The 27,112-nt window shown below is 34.2% G+C and overlaps 1 protein-coding gene across 1 annotated transcript; it reads right to left on the reverse strand.

Annotated features, from left to right (window-relative positions):
- Positions 1–2,876: 2,876 nt before the first annotated feature.
- LOC141417236 (ankyrin repeat domain-containing protein 26-like) lies at positions 2,877–24,828 on the reverse strand. Its single transcript, XM_074055400.1, has 7 exons — positions 24,814–24,828; positions 19,722–19,943; positions 19,033–19,174; positions 8,798–8,990; positions 7,071–7,254; positions 6,208–6,345; positions 2,877–3,032 (listed from the first exon to the last, which is right to left on the reverse strand). The coding sequence occupies exons 1-7, from the start codon at positions 24,826–24,828 to the stop codon at positions 2,877–2,879; spliced, it is 1,050 nt and encodes a 349-aa protein (XP_073911501.1).
- Between the last annotated feature and the right edge of the window lie 2,284 nt (positions 24,829–27,112).

The raw sequence follows: 27,112 nt of genomic DNA on the forward strand, positions 1-27,112 counted from the left end.
AGATGTAGACATTTTAAAGATGCAATTTCCAGTTTTTCTACAAGTTCATCATCCTGTATGAATAAATAATATACTTTATAATGAAGAAAGTAGACTAAGAAAAGTCTAATAGAAGACCAGTAACAAATTTTTACATAAATTCCATTGCAATAATATATAACCTATATTAACTTTTAGAATGTGGTCCAATAAATTACTCAGTTAACAAATTAAAATTCATCAAGAGTCACAAGAAGATGATTAGACTTGATCTGTCACAAAATATTTGAGCTTAGACTTTCACTTTTTTCTTCTTGTGTTTTAAAATGACACTACATTACCTCTTAGTAGAAAGAACCTTGCCACATTCCCCAAGTGTACCTCCCATGATTCTGAATTAATTTTAGGGACATTATGTGGAGTTACATAGACCTGTATCAATAAATGTCTCTCAAAATAAGACTTTGAAAATAAAACTCTAATTAGTGAATCATATAAATACTGATTCAAAGGTCAATTTCTTTTCCTGGATTTCGAGTTTTTAATATTTGAATTGCATGCTAAGAAGTAATGCTTTCCAGTAAAGATCAATGATATATCCCATTAGACAAATTTAATGATCTGATCCATTATAATCATCTGATTCTTTTCATAAAATAAAGAATAAGAAAATTTGATTTTGGTAGTATAGCCATTTTCACAACGATTAATTTTTCCAATCCACAAACATGGATGGTCTTTCCACTTTTTAGTGCCTTCTTCAGCTTCTTTCTTTGATGTTTTATAGTTTCAATTATAGAGGTCTTTCACCTCCTTAGTTAGGTTTATTCCTAGATATTTAACTTTTTGAGGCTCTTGAGAATGGGATTATTTTCTAGGATTTCTTTCTCAGACAGCTCATTATTGTTACATAGAAAATTTGCTGATTTTTAAATGTTGATTCTGTATACTGCTACTTTGCTGGAAGTATTTATCAAATCTAAGGGTTTTTTCATGGTGTCTTTAGTGAACGTTACCATGTCATCTGGCAATGGGGATAATTTGACTCATTTGTGTTCCGTTTGTTTCTTTTCTCTTGCTTTATTGATCTGAATAAGAATTCCTGCACTATATCCAATGAGAGTGGGGAGAGTGGAAACATTTGTCTTGCTCCTGACTTCAGAAAAAGCTGTTTCATTTTCCCCACTTAAGAAAATGATGGCTATAGGTTTGTCATGTTTCGTCTTTGCTATGTTGACATATACTCCTTCTATTACAAGTTTCTTCAAGGCTTTTATCATACATGGATGTAGAATTTTTTGAAAGGTTTTTATCTGTATCTACTAATATGATCATGTGATATTTGTCCTTTATTCTGTTTATATTCTATACTATGTCAGTTGATTTGCATATATTGAACAATTCTTGCCTCCCTGGAATGAAACCAGTTTGATCATTTTTTTAATGTATTGTTGAATTAATATTGTGAAATGGCTTCTGAAAACTATCTACAGAGTTAGTACAATCCCCATTGATATCCAAAGTCATTCCTCAAAGTAAAAAACAATCAGTCTTAAAAGTATTTTTTGTGGTACTGACTGCAACATAGCTAATGCTTGTAATCCTAACCACTCAGAAGGCAGAGGTCAGGAGGATCACATTTTGAGGTCATCCTGAGATAATAGTTCACAAGACTCTATCTCGAAGAAATCTTATTCAAAAAAGGATTGGTGGTGTTCAAACCCCACATCACCCGCCAGAAATGTGAATGAGCAAGGCTTAAATGCATCTAGTCCCTTGCTTCAAGTAACCTCTGCTGAGGCCAAGAGGGGATGTAAAGAATCAGCCTCACTGATTCTTGCTAAAGTTGCAGATTGGAAACAAAATAATAAATGTTACTTTGAGACGCTGACTTTTGAGGTGCTTTATATCAATAACTGACAGATATTACCACTAACTGTCAGTTTCTGTCATTTAAGAAAAAATAAAACAATTAAAACATTAGGGATGGCTTAGGCAAGAAGGTATATGGAAGCAGAAATGACTTATAAAAAGAGAAAGTCAAAAGGGATTCAAAGGGAGTGCACATGGAGGCCCAATGTGTCATCTTCACTCTTTGAAAATAGTTTTAAATCAAAATTATTTTTTAACTGTTCTGTTAGCAGAGACTCAAACACATAGTTCTACACTAATGTCCATAGCAGCGTTATTCACAGTAGTTGAAAGAACCTACTTGTACTTCAATGGATGAATGTATAAAAATATTGTACAATGGCTTTTAGACTATCAGAACCTTTTAATTAATATATCAGTACCTATTTCATTAATTTTATGAGTCACCTAAACTTTTATAAAGAGGAAATGCTCTACTAGTAGCAAGTAGAGTCAGCCTGAAAACAACAAATATTTTATCAATGAGATTTTTATGCTGCCTGAAATATTCCTATGTTCTAATTCTAGGACAAGAAAATTTCCACATCACTATGATAGAAATTAATGTGGAAGGACTTACCACACTTTTACTTAACAAATTTTTCTTCAGTTCTTCAATTTTTGTTTTTCCCTTTTGTTTTGTAGTATTTAACTTGTAATTTTCAAGTTGAAGCCTAAAATGTATAGTTTAATATAATTATTCTCACATGTCAATTTTAAAATCACCACATAATTTCTGAAAAACATCTGAAACTACTTCAATTCATAACAATTTGAAAAGTAGATGATTTGGTAAATGTATCATTTCTGTGTTTTGTGCATGCATTTCTTCCTGTCATTTGCTTATTTGTTTGCTTATCTATTATGTGGGGCTGGGATTGAACCTTGGACTTACATATACAAATAACACACTATACCACTGAGGTCCACCCTCAGGCCTAAGGTATGCATTTCAAGTAACATAAAGGTAAATTTTTTCCCAGCCTTCACATAAATGTACATGTTACCATGGATGATATAATTCTCAATCTATATTGACTATATGCTTCGTGAACACTTAAGTATTCATACTTTTTCACACGTTCTTGCATCTGCACAGCATGTTGTCCAGTCTTTGTCTGTAGATCCCATAATTCTTGCAGCTAAAACAAAGAAAAAAACTTTACAAATAGTGGCATAAAATGTGCGCATCCCATCCTGAATTTTGAAGGTAAGATTCAGTGGAACAGAGCCACATCCCTTCTTCTGCAGAATGAAACTGAGAACCACTGTGTTGAAACTGCAGAGTTCACTGATTTGTTGCAACAGGAATCCAACGTTCCACACAGCCTAAAGTAACACTAGCCTAAGGTAACACTTGCAGAAAAGCTTAGTTATCCATGTTCTAAAACTAAAACATATTATTTTTTATTTTTAAATTATATTTTAGCAAATACTCAAATTTATAAAATTGGTAAAATGTGGGCAGAGAGCAAATTCCCTATGGTAAGAATTTTTATTTTGTATTCCAAGCACCATCTTGCCAAATATGATTTGAAAAATTCATATGTATCAATGACCGTAAGTATGATAAGAATGATAATAATTAGCACAGATCTTAAAGCGACAACTGTATGCCTCATTGAACAATGTGACAGTTGGTATTTGCACAAAAGCCAGAATGCTGAATCTGAATCCCAACTCCAACAGTCACCAGCTATGTGATCTTGAGCAAGTAAACATTTCTGTGTCTCAGCTTCTTCACTGGTAAAATGGAGATAGTAATACCATTTACCTCTACTGGATGGTTGGTGAGATAAGATTAGGGAGTATAACCTTATATGAGTATAGGGCACATAGAGACCTATGTATAAAATTGCTACTAGTATTAGTATCATTATTGAATTTTGTATTCTAATACAATTTGATCTTTTAGATATGTGGCATGATAAAGGAAATAATGGGAGCAAATGGAACTGTGTATCCAAGGCTACATATTCAGAACTTCATGGAACTATCATCAATTCCACTAATTAACATTTTTTTGTCAACTCACTATAAGTTATAGCTTACTAGCTCCCAGTACTACTTGTAAACAATCATCATAGAGCTCAGTGCACATGTCACCTCCTGTATTAAGTAGTATGTAACTGACATGACCATCAGTGATAGGCTAAGCCACTGTCCTAAATAGTAGATTACCAAATTCCTTCATTTACAATAAGAGTTCACGTTAAACTGCTTTGTCCAGGCCCTCATGGAGAGATGGAGGTGATTTGGAATGGCACATCAGAAAAGATAGAGCCTGAACTTTTTACTTGGTAAGTTATTAGAAAGATGTAAATCCCTGTTCTGAATACACAATAATGGTATGAAAGACTTTATTTTATTCTAACAAATGTTAAGCAAAAATATTTCCAATTTGTTCAAAAATAGAAGCCATGCATATTAGTATATATTATAGCGCTTTAGGTAAATTTATACATAAAAAAACAAGGCAACAACCAACAAGAGTAAGGTCAAGAATGATCAGAAGAGTCAGTCAATGCCTTGTGAAAAAGTAAATTGTGAGCCAGTTCTGAATAAATGAGGCCAAAAATAAAAACTGACAATACAGAAAGGACATCATAGTCAAATGCAGAGAGATGGAGAAATCAGCCCAATTAGACAGGAAATCAAAATCCAGTAGATAGGAAATCAAAACATGTTCACAAAATACCTGACAAATTACTAATTATAGCCAGGAAGGAGTATTAATCCAAGACCCAATCCACTGGTGATGGATAAGTGGAATACCCACACAATTGAATACTACTAAACAATAGAAAGAAATAAAGTACTGGTACTTGCTACAACACATGTGATCCCCAAAATATCATGCTGAGTGAAAGTTCCAGTCTAAAATGACTACATATTGTACATTACATTTATATGAAATATCCAGGCTAGGGAAATTATATAGACAAAGAAACAGATGGGTGAGTTTCTAGGACTGGGGAAGATTGAAGGATTTGAGAATTTGTCTTCAAATGATGAATATGTTCCAAAATTGACTGTGGTAATGGTGACATAACTCTGTGAACACATTAAGAAACACTGAGCTATAGGTTTGTCTATTACAGCTCAATAAAGTAGCTTTTTAAAAATCCAATGGCAGAATCTGGAAACTTTTCTTATTTCTTCATTTTGGATATAAATACTATACTTGCTCTACTTCTCTGCTTCTATATTATGTCTAAAATGAAATGGGTCCTGGACCCCATGGCTCATACCTGTATTCTAGCTACTTGGGAAGATGGCAGTCCCAGACCAGACCAGGCAAAATAGTTTGCAAGACCCCATTTCAATGGATAAAAAGACAGGCATGATGGTGCACACCTGTCATTACAAAGTCAGTGGGAAGCATAAAATGGAAGGATCACAGTCTAGGCCAGTCTGGGCAAAATATGAGAGCCTGTCTCCAAAAAAACAAGAGCAAATTCCAGTACTGCTAAAATAATAATAATTAATAATATAATAGTAACAATAATAAAATTGAAAAGGAATTGACTTAAGTTTTCACATACTTTTTAAGATAATCTAAAACATTTGCTCTTATAAGAAGGAATGAGGATCTTTGTTTACAAGCTGTCTGGAAATTTTGAACTCTGTATACATGGATCCTAGGTTATGGACATGTCTCAATGGTAGAGCACTTGCATAGCATCCATAAAGGCATGGGTTCCATCCCCAGTATAGAAAAAGCAAAACATAAAAACAAAGTCTTTGGTCCTGGGATGAAGAATGGTGGTAGCCCATTCTTATACTTATTATCTAAGTATATGTTAGGGAATATCATTATTTTCAGGGGCTCTTTGTACTAAAATAGGAGATAACTAGGAGCAAAATGTAACTCTTCTCAAAAGGAAGGAGATGACAGTCAAATTATTATCTCTGCTATCTACACTTTTGTTTCTTACCTTGAAGGGAAAGTAAGCAAACCTCCACATTAACATATGAAGGGTGTGGAGTGATTGTGCCAAACTTGAACATTGATTGTTATTAGCAAGGGTTTTGAGATCCTCAAAAAATCAATTCCTATGGAAAATGTTAAAAGTGTTCTCCTTGGATGAGGCCATTGAGAATGTCCCTAAGTAACTGGTGAAGGCAAGTTGACATGAGTTAAAAGCAGTACGTTCTCCAGTGGGGAAAAACTGTTACCAACCTGAAAGTATGTATAGTATGTATAAGCACACAGGGTTGTAATTCCACAATAACCTCCTTGGAATTTTAATACAAATTGAAAACATGTACACAGAAATGCATATACACATATTTGAAAATGACTAAAGAAAATACCTCAGCACTCATTTTCTCTGTCTCCATTTCTATCTCCTTTTCCTTGCAGAGGTGATTTGCCAGAATCTCATCTTGTAATATTCTGGCATTCTGTTCTTGGGAAAGCTTTCTCTGGGTATCATTTCGTTCCTCTAAAGCCTAGAGATACACTGAATTAAGTTTTTAGACTCACACCATTAGGGGTCCTAGAACTTTATTAAGAGAAGAAAATTTAAAAACAAAAACTGAAATATAGCACCTTTTAGAAACACAAGAAACTTTTGGTCATAGGTATTAGTCAAACTTTCATCACATAAATGATGACTAAATTTCTCAAAACCAAAAACTGTCCTTGAATACAGAGTATTGTGAATTAAAAGTTCTTTACAAAGCATTTAGCCTGTTTCATTAAAGTTTCAAAGCTAATTAATCTGCATTTTGATATAAAATGCCTAAATTAATAATTGTGCTAGTGATTCAAACCCACTTACTTTCGATTTCTTCATCTATCTGTTACCAAGATTTACAACAAATAATTTTAGCTATAAATGTGCTAATTCATTTTTATAGAGGGTAAATATTTTGATTTAAACCTAATAATACAATGATACACAACATAACAAGGTTCAGTCGACAACAGCCTGCATAAACAGTAGTGGTCCTGTAAGACTGTATTGCCTCCTGTTGAGGGAGATGTCTTAAGTCTGTGTAAGCACACAATTGTGATGTTTGCTCAGTCACAAAATTTTAATACACTTCTCACAATGTATACCCATTATTAACAATGCATTACTATATCTACCTATCTATCTATCTATATGGGATAAGTAATATTGATGAAGTAAGTTGACATAAATTCTGAAATTGTAGAAATATTAATTTACCTTAGTTAAATTATTTCTCACAGTCTTCAGCTCCATATCCAGTGTTCTAACACACATGTCAAGTTGTTGTTTCATTTCAACTTCTTTATTATAGTCCTCTTCTTTTTCTATTAACTGTTCCTTAATTTTTTCACAAAGCCAAACAGCATTTCTTCTTTTCTCCTCTTCGTGTTTTAAGGCAAATCTACAGTTAAATATGCTTGCAATGAAATTCGTTTTATAATAAAATGAAAGGCTCTTTTTGTAATCTAATTTCATATGTTGAATTATTATCCTAATTGAATTTCTATGTTACTTAATATTTACTATTTTTTCTTCCTATTTCTCATGTTTTTAATTTCTCACTCCACTCTCTTCCAAATGACACATATACTTGAAAGGCAATAATGAAAATTAAGTTAATTAGTAAATTTCTGTCATTAGTAACCCAGATACATAGCACAGAAAAGAACTTCAAACTTATGCAGTGAAGTGGCACGTGTAAAATGCATTCCTTATATAATTACATCTCAATGAAAACACATAGTTTAAATTTAACTCATATTTTTAAATTATTTCTTACAAAAAAGTTATAGATTCCATAAGTATAGTGTTATCTTGATGAAATGACAGAAATCCCTGAAAGGAATTTAAAATATGAGATCTCAACCTCAGATATTTTCCATCCAACAAATATCAGTGCATTCCTGTAGTCCAAGCTTAGGCTAAGTGTGCTATCCCACTTTTATAATTCTTTACTTTTACATTGTCAGCACATACTGCATGTTGTTATGCATTTTATAAGCAATAATAATATTTCTTTGGAACAGGACAAGATCCAATAAGTAATTAAATAATAGAGAATTATGGTCCTTTCACCATAGAAATTTGAATTAATTTTATGTATTGCTGAAAAACTAATCAGTAAACTCTTTCTACTCTACTTTTTATCTCATGAATATTAGTATTAAAGATGATAACTATCACTCTTGCTCAGCCCTGGATTTGATCCTTACACACCAAAGAACTGTAAATGTTCTTAAAGTTTTATAGGATGATATAAATGGCCATTTCATACTCTTCTAGTGGAAATGGACATTAATACAAACTTTCTTGACAACAATTTAGAAAAAAGAATTGACAAAAAGATATTTAAAATATTCCTATATTTTAGCCAAACATTTCTATCTGGAAGAATTTATTCAAAGTAAATATAGAAAATAATTATATAACAATGTTCCTTGCACAAAACGTAACAAAAAAAAACTAATACCAGATTGTATTTGGTAAATAAATTACCAGATTTCTATACCATTAAAATTTTGCTTTGGAATGGTATAGTCTGAATTATTGGAAGAATTCACAGTTAACAACTTGTTTAATTAGTCTCAAGATTTCATATTCCATAAGAATAAGAACTTTTCTCCCTGGCTAAACCCCAAAGCGCAAGTCAGCAATCACAGAAATTCCCCTATGTATTTGTAGTATAAAACATATTCTTTGAATCTTTCCTTTTTGTTGTTTTTTGAGACAATGTCTGCTAGGTTGGCCTCAAACTCCTGGTGCTCTCACCTCAGCCTCCTAAGTGCTGGGATTACAGGTGAGCACCACTGTGCCTGACTCAAAATTTAAACTTTGACTTCCACAGCTGGGGAGCAATCCCAGGACGTTACACAGGATAAGCAAGCACCCTACCACTGACTTAAACCCCAGCCCTCACACCTTTATTTAAAACTAGGATATCATACCTCAAATTGCAGACTTCTTTTTCTTGTTCTAGTTTTTCTTGCTCAGTTTCTGATAGCTCCTTTTGTAATGCACTAATCATTTTTTCCATTTTTTTAATTTTTCTGTTAAGTACTTCACAGTGACTACTTTTAAGATGTATTAATTTTTTATATGAATGGACTGTATCCTGGATTTTCAATAAACTACCAGAATCTATATCAGGTAGAAAAGAAATAACACATATGAGCACTTTCTTATATGGAGTGCTATACATTTTCACATTCACTCTTTCATATACCAAACAAATGTACACAAACCTACAATGTGGAACACATCACACTAAGCTCTGCAGACAAAACAGATGTTTAACCTCTAGTGGGGAAGGAAGTGAAATAAAATTTCCATTACAAAGGCAGATAAGTTCAGACAATAGATCTCTGTGATCATCTAAGAGAAAATGACCTAAACTAAGATCAGGAAGGTACCCAGAGGAAGAGAAGGGAACATTAGTAAATGAAGGATTAATTGGAAGCAGTTAGGCAGAGGGTGACAAGGAGCAATCTAGCCAATTTGTAGAATGTGCTGAGGCTCTATTGAAATCTGCTTCTAGCCAAGATGATGTACCTGATTTACCTTCCTACCAGAAACGGACTGAAGAAAACAGACAAAATATATTAAATGACAATTTTCAAGACAATGAATAATCCTTGAAAGACATGGAATCACCCTTCCTATCTCCCAGCTTCCTAATATGTGGCAGGTTCCATGCCACTGACACAAGGAGAGGGAACTGAAGTAGAGCTGATCAGACACCCAGAGCTGAGGTGATAAAACACCACAACATGGCCACTACACAGTCTTAAAAAGTCTTTGAGAATTCCTAAATAAAAGGACACAAAAGACTGAAAATTCCAACCAAAAACTCATCCCCAGATACATAAATCTCAGTTTAGAAACACAAGTTTCATGATAAAACAAGTCAATATGTCTCCTTCAAGCTCAAAAACTATACAGTACTGAAATGATGATAGTGATGAGGAAGAAATTTCAAACAATGAATTAAAACAACAAAACAATAACAAGGATGGTCAATGATATTAAAGAGGATATGTGTATGCAGCTGAATGAATTCAGAGGGGATATATATAAATGACTAACAGAACAGTTGAATGAAATAAAGAAGAAAATGCAGGATATCAAAAAAAGGAATTCAATAAAGATACAGAAATTCTGAAAAAAAAGCAAAACAAATTAAAATCTCAGAAGTGAAAAATTTTATAGCCCAAATAAAGCCCAAAACTATCAGAAGGAAAGAAATAATAAAAATAAGGGCCAAAATCAATGAAAGAGTATCAAAAAAACCAATACAAATAATCAATGAAACAAAAAGCTGGTTCTTCAAAAAAATAGATAAGATTGATAAACTTCTAGCAAATCTGCATAAGATGGTGGAGAAAGACACATATTTATAAAATTAAATTAAAAAGTGGACATTACAACACCACCAAGGAAATTCAGGCCATCATTAAGGATTACTTTGCAAAACTATATTAAATAATTTGAAAATCTAGAAAAAAATGGAAAAAATTATAGAAACAAATGACCCTCCAGAATTGAACCTAGAGAATACAAATTAGCTAAATAGATCCATATCAAGGAATGAAATTGAAGCAGCAATGGAGTCTCCCAAAAAAGAAAAGTCAGTACCCTACAGATTCACTACTGAAATTTACCAGATCTTTAAAGAAGAGCTAACATCAATACTTCTCAAATTTTTCCATGAAATAGGAAAGGAAACAGCACAACATTCTATGAAGCCAGGATTACACTCATCTCCAAGCAGGACAAGGGCATTAAAAAAAAAAGAACTACAGTCCAATCTCTTTAATGAACATAGATGCAAAAATCCTCAATAAAAGAATGCAAGCCAAATCCAACAACATATCAGAAAGATCAAACACCATGACCAAGTTGGCTTCATACCAAGGACACAGGGATGGCTCAACACATGCAAAACATTAAGTGTAATACAGCATATTAACATAAGCAAAGACAAAAACACATGATAAGCCTATGATAAAATTCAACATTCTTTCATGATAAAAGCTCTGATGAAACTTGGAATAAAAGGAATGTACTTCAACATAATAAAAATATGACAAGCCTGTAGCCAGCAATCTTACTAAATGGGAAAAAAATTGAAATCATTAACCCTAAAGTCCAAAACTATTCAACATAGTCTTGGAAATCCTAGCTATAACAAGACAGGAAAGAGAAATAAAAGGAATTCAAATAGGAAAATAAGAAATAATGCTATCCCTATTTGCAGATGATATGATCTTATGCCTATAATACCTGGAAACTCCACCAAAAAACTCCTAGACATCATAAACAGCTTCAGCAAGAAGCAGGATAAAAATGAATTTACAAAAATTAGTTGCCTTTCTATATACCAACAATCAACAGTCTAAAACAGAATATATGAAAATAATTCCATTTATAGTGGCCTCAAAAAATAAAATACCTAGGAATAATCTTAACAAAGGAAGCAAGAAACCTCTACAATTAATACTATAAACCATTAAAGAATAAACTGAAGAAGACTACAGAAGATGGAAAAATCTCCCATGCTCGTGAATTGGCAGAATCAATATTGTGAAAAGGGGTGCACTACCAAAAGCAATCTACATGTTCAATACAATCCCCACCAAAATTCCCTTGACATTCATCACAGAGAATGAAAACTCAACCCTAAATTTCATTTGGAAGCACAAAAGACTGCAGATAGCCAAGACAATACTGAGCAAAAATAACAATACTAGAGGTATCACAATATCCAACTCCAAGCTATATTACAGAGTCATAGAAATAAAAACATCATTGTATTGGTAAGAATAAGAAAAAAAGACATGAAGATCAGTGGAACAGAATGGAAGACCCAGATGTGAATCCACACAGCCACATCCACATGCCCAAAATATACAGTGGGAAAAACAATCTCTTCAGCAAATGCTGCTGGGAAAACTAGATATCTGCATGCAAAAACTGAAACTAGATCCATATCATTTACCCTGTACAAGTATGAACTCAAAGTGGATTAAGGATCTTAATTTAAGACCTGAAACATGGAAGTTAGTGTAGGAGAGAGCAGGGAATGCAGTGGAATTAATAGGCACAGGCAATGACTTCCTCAGTACAACACAAATGGCTCAGCAACTAAGAGAAAGGATTGACAAATAAATGGAACTACATGAAATTAAAAAGCTTCTGCACAACAATAGAAATGGTTTCTAATTGAAAAGGTTCTCCACAGAATGGGAGAAAATCTCTGATAGCTATATATCTGACAAGAGAATTATAACAAGAATTTACAGGGAGCTCAAAATCTAAACTCTCCTAAAATCAATGACCCAATGAAGGAATGGTCAAATGAACGCCTACTATCAAGAACATAAACAGCAACAATAAAAGTTGGCAAAGAAGTGGAGAAAATAGAACCATCATACAGTGCTGATGGGATTGTTAATTAGTACATCCATTATGGAAAAAAGTGTAAAGCTTTTGCCATATGACCCAGCAATTCCTCTTCTAGGGATAGTCAGGAAAGAATATAAGTCAGGTGTGAGCCACCTGCACACCCATGTTTATGATATCATTATTCACAACAGCTAAGCTAGGTAAACAGCCAAGATGACCCAGTACTTATGTATGGATTAAGAAAATGTAATATTTACATACAGTAGTTTTATTAATTCATAAGGCAGAATGAAACCATGTGGTTTTTTGGAAAAATAAATGCAGTTATAGGACATCATGTTAAGTGAAGGAAGCCAGGCTCAAAAAGACAAAGGCCACGTATTTTCTTTCATATGTGGGATATAGACACAACACAAATATAAGCAGCATTATGAAAAGTGATTATGCTAAGGGGAGGTGACTACTGGGAGAAAGAGGGTAAAGAAGGAAGTTAAGAAGGTGAATATGGGTGATATACGTTCTAAATAAGAACCAATATAGAAAATGAAACCTGTTGAAATCACCATAAGAAGGGGACTAAGTATAAAAGAGAAAAATAGAGGCCATGAACCAATTTGAGCTATAATATATACATAGGTGGAAATGTCACAAGAAAGTCCCTGTACAGCTATCTTAAACAAATCAAAATATCTTTTTTTCAGAAATGGAAAACTGGAAGGCAAATCAGGTCCTGACTGGGGGTTGATACGTTGATACCAGTGGAAGGGGGGAAGACATAGAGGGGAGGGGACATAAGGAAAATGTAAGAGGCTGAAGGTAGTGGAAATATAATGTACTCAAGTATGAAAATGGAATAAAAAGAACAGTTAAAACTATTACAGGAATTGGTAGTGGGGGGATAAAAGAAAATGATGGACAGAGTGAATTCAAAAACTTTTGTACGCACTATAATACACCCCCAGTTATAATAATATAACAAATTAAAAATAAAATTAAAAAGAGACTAAATTTTGTTAAATGCAAGAAAGAGAGTGTGTGACTGATTAGAACTAATAGTGTTGTAAATACAATATTAGGGATTAAGGATAAATTAGAGGAATTAGATCCATCAGTGGAACACAATGAAATGTAGTAAGAATATTTAAACAAAGCATGTAAGACCGCTGTGCCAACATCAAAAGACCAAGCTTATGAATTATAGGTATAGAAGAAGACCTAGTAACCAAACAGTTAACTTCTTCAATAATATAATAGCAGAAAATTTCCCCAATCTCAGAAAAGAGAGAGTCATCCAGGAACAGGAGGCTTTCAGAACACCAAACAAGTAAGATCAGAAAAAAAATCCACATTCTGACATTATATAATTAAAACAATAAACATGCAAGAAAATAATATTGAAAGCTGCAAAAAGAGATGTGATAAGTCACATGTAAAGGCAAATCTATTTGTAAAACAAATTTCTAATTACAAATTCTAAATGCAAGGAAAGCATGGAATGATATATGTTGAGCCCTGAAAGAAAACAGCTATCAACTGAGATTACTGTATCCAATAAAACTATCCTTCCTAATTGAAGGAGAAAGAAAACCTTCCACCATAAACAAAAACTAAAGCAGTTCATGACAACCAAATCAGCATTTCAGAAGATACTTAAGGGAATCCTATAGAGAGAAGAAGAAGATTAGAAGAACAAGGAAAACACAAGAAAGAATAAACCCCACTAGGCAAGTAGCTTAGCAAACATGGAAAAGGGGAAAAGTAAATATGAGAAAAACAACAAAATGACAGAAAATGCTACATAGCCTTCAATATAACACTGAATGTTAGTGATCTCAATTCTCCAATCAAAAGACACAGAATAACAAATTGCATTAAAAAGCAAGACTCACCTACAAGAAATGCATCTCATTGACAAACAATGGAAAGGTGGAACATGGTGAAAGGGTAGAAAAAGATCTTCCAAACAATGGATCCAAAAAACAGGAAGAAATGACTATTCTTATACCTGGTAAAGCAGACTTCAAAACAAAATTAACCAGAAGATACAGGTCACTATTAGTAAAAAACAGAGATATCACAAATAACGTAATCATGCACTTTAAACAAGAATAATCCAATACCAAAACAAGTGGAATGAAAGAAATAATACAGATTTGGGCATAAATTGATGAAATAGAAACTAAAAATATACAAAGAATCATTGAAAAAAGTTGGTTTTTTGAAACAATAAATAAGATTAATAAGACCTTAGCCAATATGACTAAAAGAAGGTGTGAAAGATGCAAATTCATAAAATTACAGACAAAGAAGTGATATTATAAAAAATACCAATGAAATGACAGAATTGTTTGGGAATACTTTGAAAACCTATATTAAAATAAACTAGAAAATGAAAAAGAAAAGAATAAATTTCTAAATGCATTTGACCTACCAAAACTGAGCCAAGAGGATACAAACCATTTAAATAGATGTATAACAAACAATAAGATTGAAACCACAATAGGCTGCCAACATAGAAAAGCCCATGCTCTGGTTATTTTGTTGGGGAATCCTACCAGAACTTTGAAGAAAAAATAATTCCAATATTTCTCAAATTTTCCCATGAAATAACGTGAAGGAATGCTATCAAACTCATTTTATGAAGCAAATATTATACTGACTCCAAAACAGGAAAAGAACACAACAATAAAAGAGAATTATAGATCAATCTCTTTGACAAACATAGATGTAAAAATTCTCAATAAAATACTTGCAAACCAAACTGAACAGTAAGATCATAAAACAACATAATCATTAGGTTAAAAGACAAGATCATAAAAGATCACACACCATGATTAGTTTTATTCCATGGAATTGAGGATGGTTTAACACTCATAAACTTTAAAAAATATAATACACCACATAAACAGAATCAAGAACCTACTATTCTAGGGCATATATCCAAAGAAGTATAAATACAGGACAGATACTTTCATGCTCTTGGTATTGTAGCTATGTTCACAAAATCCAACTGGGCAATCAGTTGAGGTCCCCAAAAACCAATGGATGGCTAAGAAAAGTATGCAGAAAATGGATGGAAGTGGAGATAATCATATTAAGTGAGATAAGCCAAGTTCAAAAAGCCAAATGCCACACACTTCTGCTCATTTAAGTAGTCTAGATCCAAAATGATAATGGTGATTACAATGATAAGATTAATGTGACATGAATAGAAAAGAGGGACTATCTGTGGAGGAATCAGTAGGAAGACAGAGAGGGAAAGAACAGAATAGTGAGTGGTGAAGAAGATTGAACTGCATTACATATAGACTTATGAAGACAGCATAATCAAACCCACCACACACTATTTTGAAAGGGTGGGAGGAGAGAACCGGGTATAGAAATATAATGGTTAGAGTGAACTTGTTCAAAGTACACTTTACACATATATGGAATTACCACAATGAAACTTCCTTGTGTTCTTATTGTATGCTAATTAAAAAATCGAATGAAAAACAAAATAGAAAAGACCAAGTTAAACCCAAACATAACAGATCAAGGATGTAATAAACATTTTTATAATCCAAATGTTTGTGTTCCTGAAAAATTCATATGCTGAAATCTAATCACAGAACCGATGGTATTAAAAGGTGGGGCCTTTAGAAAGTGATTAGGTAAAGAGATTAGATCCATACCAGTGCTCTTAAAATGGACCCATTTGTTAAACATGGTATTGGAAATTATTTGAAAACATATAAATGTAGTATTGGAAATTATTTGAAAATATTTACAATGTGACAATTAATAAATATGATTAATGACTGAAAGAAAACAAAGACCCTACAGAACTCATTAACTATTTCTGTCATGTGAGGCAACAAGAAATTGACCAGGAAGCAGACCCTAACCAGACATTACATCTTCATTTGGACTTCCTGGTCTCTAGGCTTTGGAGGAAAAATTATGCTATTTATGAGCTAGATTATGGTATTTGTTAGCATGTATCCAAACATACTACCAAAGGTAGAATCAATTAAGTAGAAAACAGAGAAAGATACTGAAATCAAACACTTAGAGAACCTCCACAGAAATGATAAACCTCTATCCAGCTTTCATGCAAAAAAAACCTCATGCAAGTAAAGAACATAACAGTGGTTCCAAGAGAGGTGTGGAAGAGGGGGATGGAGAGAGGATGACTAAATGATACAGGGTGGCAGTTGGATCAGAAGGATAATGTCTAATATTCCATAGCAAAGATAGTAAGTGATAATAATTAATTCAATATTTCAAAATAGCTAGTGGAATTGGAAGTTTCCCAAAACAAATTATTGATTAATGTCTGAAGTGACAGACATACAGTAACTCTGACCTAAACTTTGCATATTGTATATATGTGATGAAGCATAACAGTGTACTCCATAAATATGTTCAATTACTGTGTGTCAATTAAAAATAAAACATATTTTTAAAAAGAAAAACCTACTACTTTATCAAAATATCTTTAAAATAAATTTAATAAAATAGGGAAAGTTTAAAACAATAAAAACTAGGACTCAGGATGCTGCTCCATGGTTGAGTGCTTGCCTTGCATGAGCAGCACCCTGGGTTCAACCCCCAGAACTACAAAAAACACTATAAACTATGAAATATTCTTGACAAAATTAAATGCAACATATGTAAACACAGGTATACACATTGTTCAGGAGCTCCAAAAGTTATTATTAAGATGTTAATTCTTCTCAATGTAATTCTCTAGGGGACAGCAGGTTTTCCATTTTTAATTGACAAGGTGATTCTAAAATTCATATGATGGTTTGGGAATTGCCCTCAGTGAAAGAGCACTTGAGGAGCATGAAAAAGGCCTGAGTTCAATCCTCAGCACCACAGAAAAAAACAAAAACAATCAAACGAACAAAAAACTATGGAAATAAAGGATCTAGAACCCTTAAATAACCACTGGAAAAGAACAAAATGGTATGGATAATGGGTTTATTTGAAGTATTATAAACCTATGCTACTTAAAACATCATGGTATTGGTAAAATGAAAGATAAATCAGTCAATAGAATACAACAGAAAATGCAGAAATACACCCAATACATGAATAGTCAAAATATTTTTGATGAAGTCATGAGGTCAGTGCAGTGAAAAATGGATAGCTTTTTCACTTTATTGTGCTGCCACAGCTGGATCATATCTACAAAATGAACTTGGATCCATATATCATCCCAACACAAAAATGAGCTCAAAATAGATCCTATATCCAAACTTATAGTCTGAATCTATAAAACTTCTTGGAGAAAGCATAGGAAAAAATCTTCTAAACTTGTGTTAGGTGAAGATTTCATACATATGATACAAAAATCAAAAATTATAATTGAACAAATATATAAATTGGACTTCATTAAAATCTGAAACTCTTTTTCATAAGATATAATGAAAGCTATAGATGTAGCTCAATGGAAGCATGCTTGCCTAGCATGCATAATACCCTGAGTTCAATCCCTGACACAGGGAACAAAAATTGATGAAAGAAAGATAAAGATAATCAAGGGCCAGGGTGTGGCTCAAGTGGTAGAATGCATGCCATCAAGCATTGAAGCTATAAGTTCATATTCCATACTGCCAAAAATAATCAATTCACAAACTCGGGGAAAATGTCTGCAAGAATATAGCTGATAAAGAAATGGTATCCAGGTTATATAACAAAGTCTTAAAGCCCAACAAATCATAAACAATCTAATTCTTAAATGCCAGAGGATTTGCAAAAACAGTTCACCAAAGAAGATATACAATGGAAAATAAGCACATAGAAATATGCTCAATAATACTAGGGATCAATATATTGCATATTAAAACCATATTTATGTGCACAATGCACACCCATTAGAAAGACTATTTAAAAAGCTGAGGATACTATGTGTTTGTAAAGATAGTGGGGAATTGGAACTCCTGTATACTGCTGATGGGAATGTAAAATTTTACACATTGTTTGGAAAAGTTCTCAGTCCATTCACAAGGGAATACATCCACAAAGGCTGGTGGATTTGTTAACCATTTTCATTATGGTGATTAAATATATGTTTGACCCATGTTGAAGGTTATCAAATTGCTCACTTAATACAGTTGCAGTTTATTATATATCACTTATACCTCAGTAAAGCTACTGAAAACAAAAAGCTAGGTTGCAAGAACACACATAAGACAGAGGCTGGGACACAGAGATGGAGGATAAAGCTGGAGGAGTGACATCTTTAAACTTATAGCGATGAGAAAGGATAGCTGGTTTTTAATCAATGGGTTAGCATGATCATATATGAAATTTAAAAAATTTATAATTATAGTTGCAGGGTAGATCATGATTTCAGGAGGAGAGGTAGAAGGGGAAAGAGTTTTAAGGTTACTACAGGATTCTAGGTAAAAATGATAGAAACTGACCTGATCATGGTAAAGAAGAGTGCGAGAAGCAGAGTCAACAAAAATCCTGGGAGTTTCACTCACACTGAGAAAAGTGCAATGGGAATTAAAATTTCTCTTTGGCTGGAAACAATAGGTGTTTTTTTAGCATTCTTTGTTTTTGTAATGCTGGGGACAAACCTAGGGCTTTCTAGCAGATGCTAGGCAAGCACTTCACCACTGAACTACATCCCCAGTTCTCCCTTGTATTCTACTTTAATATAAAGCACATACCTGTGTGAACAGTACTATAACACATCAATATTATATGGTGCAGTGAGAAAATATGTGCACACATTTCTATAATATATCTAAAAAGCCTTATATGTATGCAACAGTCTTACCTTTACACTCCATCCCAAGTTTCTCTAATAGAACCAAAATAGTCTCATAGTCAGCATTAGTCACCTCACAGTTCTCTGAGCTTATTTCAGATGACAGCATTAAGTCATCATGGTCCTCCATAGCAATTATTTCTTTTTTGACCTATAAAATAAATAATGTTGTTTCAAAGTGTTCCCTATAATATTTATATCACATGCTAAATGTATAGAGTGTCAATTATCCATATTTTTATACAAGCAAAGGCACAGGCATTCTGAAAAGAGCTGATTTGGGTCAAAAGGATACCTTTACCCATGGCTACTATTTCTTAATCCCTTTTTCAAAGGGATCATAGATTCTATAGCTTTAATTTTACTTTTTATAATATCCTCAATACACACCATTCATATATTTAGCTGTTTATTCATCCATCAGCTAATACTCAGCTCACAATTCATGCTAGTGACACTGTTGGTTCGTTAGACTTTATAACCTAAAAGTATTAATCTGAGTTGGATTGTCAATACTTTACTTTCTGTTACACATACACAAAATCCTTCCTTTGTCCCCAAAATCCACTCCACCGCTAAGTTGATACACCTGATAGTTTGGAACATCTTGCAAAGTCATAATCATGACTTTGTAGTCATAATATTGTAAGACTGCTTCAGGGCACAGCTCTCCTTTGGCGTCCTCTCAGCCATTTTACGTTGTCTTTCTCTCGGAGACCCCACATCTGTTGCCGCCTTACCTCTTCCATTGTGGGACACCTACTGGTCTTGGTGGACTTGCCCTGCACCTCCAGTGCCGCCCGGTTGGCGGTTTCGGCGGTTTCAGCAGTTTCTCTGTTTTTGCGGTTTTGCCATCTGCAGCCTGGGCGCCCTGAGTTTGACTCCCTAGGCATTCTGAGGTTGTGGCTACCGTCCCTGGGCTAAAGTGGATGAAAGCAGCAAATCCGTAAAATCCTTCAGCATTTTCTTATTATCAAGAAATATCATAGTACCTCTCCCATGAGTCCATTATTTGTGTGCTTTTGTGGGCATTTGGGTACATTTGTTAGGGTATTTGTGGGGAGTGCGTGGCACGTGAGTGTTGTATTCTTTTCCTACTGGTTTCTTGATGTACAATCTCGGCTCCCCTTTCTGTCAAGTCCCCATAAGTAAACGTTTTGTATCTATTTGAAGCAAGTTGCTGCATTTGTTTTAAAAATCCTTTCTTGCTTACTCAAGGCTATTATCCCAGTAATTTAATCTCTGACAGTGAAACGTTTTGTTCTCCATTGGATTATTTCCATCCACATGCGTATGTGTTTCATAGTTTACAGAAACAAAAGTAGGGCAAACTTGGTGGCTTGAAAGGAGGGCCTCCTCCAGGAGGCCCTAGGGAGAATGTGGACTCTTCTCCCAGCTCCTGGTGGATGCTGGCAGCCTTAGTGTCCTTGGCTTGCACACTCATCACTCCAACATCTCCTGTATCACATGACATTGTCTTATATGTGTGTTCTGTCTTCTAACTAGATGCTTCAATGCAATATTTATAGTTCCCTGGATCTGCTTTTGATGCATTTCAACTTTGTAAGTTTCATTGTAGTTTTGCCATCATTTTTCTTTTTCTTTTTTAAAGTTTTAGCAAGGATTTATTTTGGTGTAACAGGATAAAGTATAGATAAGGTGGGGGCAGAGAGAAAAGAGAGAAAAAATTCCTGCTCCCCATGCAGGAAACAGGAGCAAAGACTCTGGCATCATTTTTCTTAACATTGATTTTACTTAAAATAATAAGTCATGATTAAACAATATAATTTGCAATGAGGCATTTGGTTTAAGTAATTTCTGTGGGGATTCAGAAATAACACAGGGTCTAGCTATGTAGACCAAGCTAGCCTCAAACTCCCAATCTTTCTGCCTCTACCTCCCCAGTGCTGGGATTACAGCTGTGCACCTCGTGGTAACATCTAATTTTCATAATGTACATATTTACTATTTCACCAACAGTTCCCAAAGGAGCATCATGTTTTTCCTTAAAATAAATTTCAGTGACATTAGAATCAAATGATCTTTTCAAACTCATTTGACTATGATTTAAAATGTGTTTTCAACTAACTGTAGTCTTTCATTGAAACAAGAAATTATGTACAGTCCTTAGTTGAAGGAAAACTTTCCAGTGCCACCAAAAGATATTTTTGCTGTATTGGTCACAAAATTTGAAGAATGTATATGCATAAAAAGTCTTAAAATTTTCATTTTTGAGAATGATATGTTTTCTGATGCATTATTTGATTTGTGTACAATTGGCTCTGTGTGTGTATGTTTAAATTGTTTTGTGAATAGTCTCTTAAGTGTATGATCTTTTACCTGCAGAGTCCTCTACTGGCAAACTTCCTAAAAAATGTTCACATGTAGAAATATTTGCATTATGGGAATACATAATAACACCAGTAATTGTTATCTGCTTGCACTAGGGATTGTTTTCAAAATAATTAAGAAATAATTAGCTTTTATAAACCTTGTGCAAAATGATTTAATTTTAATAAAACATCATTTTTAATTTTTTGTTTTAGTACATGATAGATTATGTCATTTGATTTAGTGTATATTTTACATAAATATGGTAGCAGGATACCATGAACTTTTTCTATGATTTCTTCCAAATTAAAAAATTCATTATCAGGCTCTTAAAATTTTTCGATGGTCCTCTGAACACTAGATACTATATTTCAAAGCTTGGATTGTGATTATGTCATGAGCAACTGCAGACCTACATTTCCTCATTTTCTGTAAACTTGCTAATTAATTACATTTGTAAATCTGGTGTTAACTTTCAGTGCTCAGCAATATTGATATGCTTCTCACTTAACTCATGTTCAAGAGTATGTGTGGAATGTTGCTAGCTTTTGCATGCATTTTTATCCCTTCACTGGACTGTTTTCATTCTTTCCGACATGTTGTTCTTCAGACCCCGATGAGTTTGAAATTTAGACAAAATATACAATTCTTTTCGGATAAAAGCTATCAAAAGCTGAAAGCAAATCAATTCTTCCTCCTTTCTATGTTACATGCTCTTTTTTGAAAACTTTTAGATGTTTCGGAGGTTATCATTTTTCACTATAATGCACGTAACTGATTTTTATCCTTTTTGGTCTTTTGTGAACACTTTTCATCTATTTGTTCTATTACACTTTAATTCTGAGAAATGGTTCTCCTTTTTTCCAGTATTTCCTGCTGCCCATTTTATTTTTTCTCTCCCTCTGGACTTCTTGTTACTTCACTGTTGGTATTTACGTGATTTTTCTACGTATCATTTAACTTTTATTTTTCATTCTCTGTCATTTTTTCCTCTATCACTTCTCCTTCATCTCTTCTGCTGTTTTCTAGCAGAATATCTCAGTCTTGTATGTCATATATTAAGGGCATATATTGGCTTAATATGGTGGAAGGCGAGAGTAGAATTTAAATTTTTTTCTAAATATGTTGTCTCACTGTTTCCTGTGCCTTTCCTCTTCTCAGTCCCCAGCATGAAGGCCCACTCATGTGCACCTGTCTAAAATCCTTTCTTGCTATGTGAACTTCCTACAGCAGCACCAGTGAATAGATTTAGGACCCACCAGAGTCCATCATGAACTCAGCTTAACTTGATTGTCTCTGAAAAGACATATTTTGAAATGATGTCACATTTACAGGTACAACGGGTTAGCACTTATATATTTTTGGGGGAAGATACAGTTTAACCCACAATGACAGAACTAGGCAACAGGAAACCCACGTTATTCCTCTTTATTTTTGCCCCTCCATCCATATCCCATGGTCAGCCATATATTTTTAAATTCTTTAGGACAAAACATGTTCTGGATCTTAATCAGTTTTGGAGAGAGAGGGAAACAGAGGAACAAAAGCTTACGCTAGTCTTATTCTGGCATGGCTTTGGGAATAATAATATATATTAAGGACATATATTATTTTAATATGAGGGAAAGTGAGACCAGGCTTTCAATTTTTTAATGTATCGTCTCACTGCTATTTCTGTCTTTTTCCCCCAGTTTTCCCATTATAAATGTCCCATACATAATTCAGCCTCCAGTTAGGGATTTCTCACCTTATTAAATGTCACATGTTGTAAAGTATGTTTCCTTCTATATTTTTAAGACTCCCAGAGGTGATGTTGGGATTCACCATCTTCATAGTAATTGATAATGCATCCATATAAATTTGAAATCTTTTCATTTATTGCCAACCTCACTTGCACAAAATGCTATAAATTCCATTGATAAAAATGCCAAACTTGGAGGGCAAATAATATAGAAAGAAAGCAAGATTTCTACCAAAATTGATCTATGTTGAAATTCTAACCTTAATACTAACTACCTTTTTTTATTCATTTATTCATATGTGCATACAGCTGGGCCATTTCTCCCCCTTGCTGCCCACCCTCTCCCTCTTCTCCCCACCCACATGTTCTGCTCTCTTCTTCAATTTTGTCGAAGAGAAAACATAAGCAATAATAAGAAAGACATAGGGTTTTTGCTAGTTTGAGGTAAGGATAGCTATTTAGAGAGATTCCTAGCATTGCTTCCATGCACATGTGTATTAAGACTCAAATAGGTCCATCTCTACCAGACCTCTTCCCGGTCGCCTTCCCATAGTGGCCCCTGTTAGTGTAAGATTACTACATTAGCTACTCTACAGTGGGCACATCAAACACTTTCAAGTTTTGGGTTTCCCACCTTTTCTGATTCCTCATGTATGCGTTCTACCCTTAGCATGTGACCCACGTCCAATAATATTCCTGCATTTGTTTTAGGTCTAAAGTCCGCATATGAGGGAGAACATACAATTTTTGGCCTTCTGATCCTGGCTAACTTCGCTTAAGATGATGTTCTCCAGTTCCATCCATCTACGTGCAAATGACAAGATTTCACTCCTTTTAGTAGCTGAGTAAAATTCCATTAACACTCACTACCTTTATGAGTTGTTTTGTGACTAACTACTCTGAGCCCAGTTTAATCATGTGTAATATGGGAATAATGATATGTGTAAATGACATACTTTAACTTAGAAACAATGGATCCTTTACTATTATGATTATCTTTCTTGGATTTAAATAACTTGGTGCAATTTTCATTATTTTAAGTAATTTAACTCAAATGAGTGAAAAGTGCAATTGGACCTTCTGTAAGTTTCTTAATGTACCCTGAGATAATTGCTAAAGTATCAGAATAAAACAGGTAGAGTCTATGAATTTAATTGAATAGCTTAATTTTTTGTTAACTAAATAGTGTGGGTTTTTCTCTGTCTCTTGACATTTTATTTACTGGGAAAAACTAAAATTTTCAAGTATAATTTGGAAGCTAGGCTTATAACAAAACAAACCCAGTACAGCACCTGTTAGCCACTAGTGACAAATTGGCAAGTGTTCCTGAAATCTCATAAAAAGTGACTGCTCCATTCACTATTGTCACATAAACCAAAAGGAAAACTTAGTGGCAAAATAGCATGTGATAAAATTGAAAGAATGGTACTAAAATTTCTACCAACAGGAGAATCTGTTGTATGGTATGCTTTGCCTATTCCATCAAGTAAGACAAAGTAGTAATTAATGGCAGAGATGAAATGATCAGAAGGATTACCAAATTTCTAAAGGTGGTAAGAAATTTACGGTCCCCATAGTGAGGGAGTCCCGATGATGGTACCCATGCTTGGTAATTTGGTAGCAGGATGTACAAGACTCAGCACATACTTATACTGATGGCATGATTGATTACAGCAGACTCTTGGAGGGAAATCTGCAGGAATCCAGTCCATGCTTACGTGAGTCTTCTCCATTTCGAGTCACGTGGGGCATTCCTAATTCCTCTGGCAATGAATTGTGACAACATGAGTAAAATATCTACCAGGACCAGACACCAGGGGCTCAAGCCTGTAGTCAGCTCCTCAGGAGGCAGAGATCAGGAGGATGGTTGTTTGAAACTAGCCCAGGCAAACAGTTCTTCTAGATCGTATCTTGAAAAACTCTTCACAAAAAATAGGGCTGGTGAAGTGGCTCAAGTTGAAGGCCTTGTATTCGAGCCCCAGTGCTACAAAAAAAAATGTCTACCAGGAAAAACCAGCAGAAACTTGGTACCCAGAGTTTTATTGAAGACTGATTACTAGGTGCCCTCTGCATGACATGTACCAAAATTCCAGACTCTTACAAGACAAGCAGATATTCAGCTTGAAACATTTTTTATAAACAGTATATAAACACTTTGCATCATAGGTGAATGGTAGGAAATTTCCTAAAGGCTAACTTCTAAGATGCCAGGCTAGGGCCAACTTTGCAGCAGGACTTACTGAGAACAGGTTTTCTAAGTCTCATGCCTGCTGTTAGTAAATCTCTGAACCTCAGAGAATTTAGCACATGGTGTTAGAAACCAAAATTCTCTTTTATCTGAATTTCTCTTTGCATAATTATTCAGAATTGAATTACAAATGTACCAAATATTAAATGATAATAATGATGAAGGGCACAGATATAAAAAGAATATAATTCATCAATCTGCTAAAATACAAGCTTGTTCAAAGTTTGAGGGATTACTTCATAAAATTAAAAAAAATTTCTACTCAACATTTCTACTTTCCCTTTTCAAGTTCAAGGCAGAGTTGAAGAAGACTCTACATTCTGCATCAACCATTTGTGGACTCACCATTCCTCTGTTAAATGCCTATCACCACAGAAATGGTCAGAGTCATGAGCATCCATTACTGGCCGGTAAGGTCAAATACCCCAAAATGCGGAGGGTAAGGATGGAATTATCAGGGTAAGGGAATGTTTGAAGAAGAACAGCACTGTGTTAACTAGGAGTAAGTATTTTAGAAAGATGAAAATATTGGGTATTGTGACAAGTTCCATAAAGCTAATACTGGAATTAAGGACATAGGGTGATGGGAGCTAACTAGAAATGTGTATTAAAAGAGGGGGTTGAAAGGAGTCCTGACTTTAGATCTAGGGCAAATGCAGCAATGTGGTTGGAATGGGACCACATGACAAGGGGAGAATACATACGGGAGATATAGAAATAGGTAGAAAACCCAAAACATGAAAGCGCTGGATGTCCCCACTCCAGAGGAACTAATACAGAAACCTTAAAGCAACAGAGGTTAACATGAGAAGGGGATCAGTAACCAGGGTAAAAATCAGTTAGAGATGAATCAACATGGGTCGTAACACATGTACACGAAAGCAATGTTAGGAATCTTTCTGTGTAAGTGTCCTTAATTCAACTAGGAAAAATGCTTTGTCTTTCTTATTATGCTTGTCTCTTTTCTTCAACAAAATTAGTGATAAGGGCAGAATAGGACCTGCCTGGAACTGAGGGGGAAAGGAGGGAGAGGGTGGGGGAGGGGGCAGTGGGGAGAAATGACCCAATGTATGCACATGTGAATAAATGAATTTAAAAAAAAAGAACTGTAATTGAGAGCAAAATTTGCCTGAAAACTACAAAAAGAGTAAAAACGGTCTCACTTAAAAATTTTTAAAGAAAAAAAAAGAAAGGAGTCCTGAACTAGTTGCTGCTTTTTGTTTGTTTTTTTAATTGTAGGAACTGGCAAACTTCAAAGATTTTGTTGAAAAATACTAAAATAATTTCATGCCCTGGGATGATCTCTATAGAGTCTTTATCATCTCTTTGGCATATAGGATGGTTGAGTCACCTACCTGCACCTCAATTAACAGAGGGTGGATAAGAGTCCCTCGTGTGCTAGGGAACCAAAAGTTGTTGACTGATGTGGAGGTATGGCCCAGGGAAGCAGTCCTCTCACCACCATCTCTTTTTCCAACTCACTGCTGTTCTTCCTATGTACATACAGGTTAGGGCAGTGTTAGGACTGACTATTAAAGCAGCCATGGAGGTTCAGTAGAATAGTTGGAAACAAGCCTAAGCTGAAGGGAAGTGATCGAGACTCCATTTAGCTTGCTTTCTATGAGCACAGACATAGTGCCAGCTCTTGGTCATTTAAGCCCATATTTATTTCAGAAATTTTTGCCTTTATAGGCGGAAATTTTAAAGGTTGGAGATTGCCATTGGACAGTGCAGAACAGGAAGCTTGAAAGAAGAACAAGATGGCAAAA

This window comes from Castor canadensis, chromosome 15 (genome assembly GCF_047511655.1).
Source record: "Castor canadensis chromosome 15, mCasCan1.hap1v2, whole genome shotgun sequence".
Taxonomy (NCBI): domain Eukaryota; kingdom Metazoa; phylum Chordata; class Mammalia; order Rodentia; family Castoridae; genus Castor; species Castor canadensis.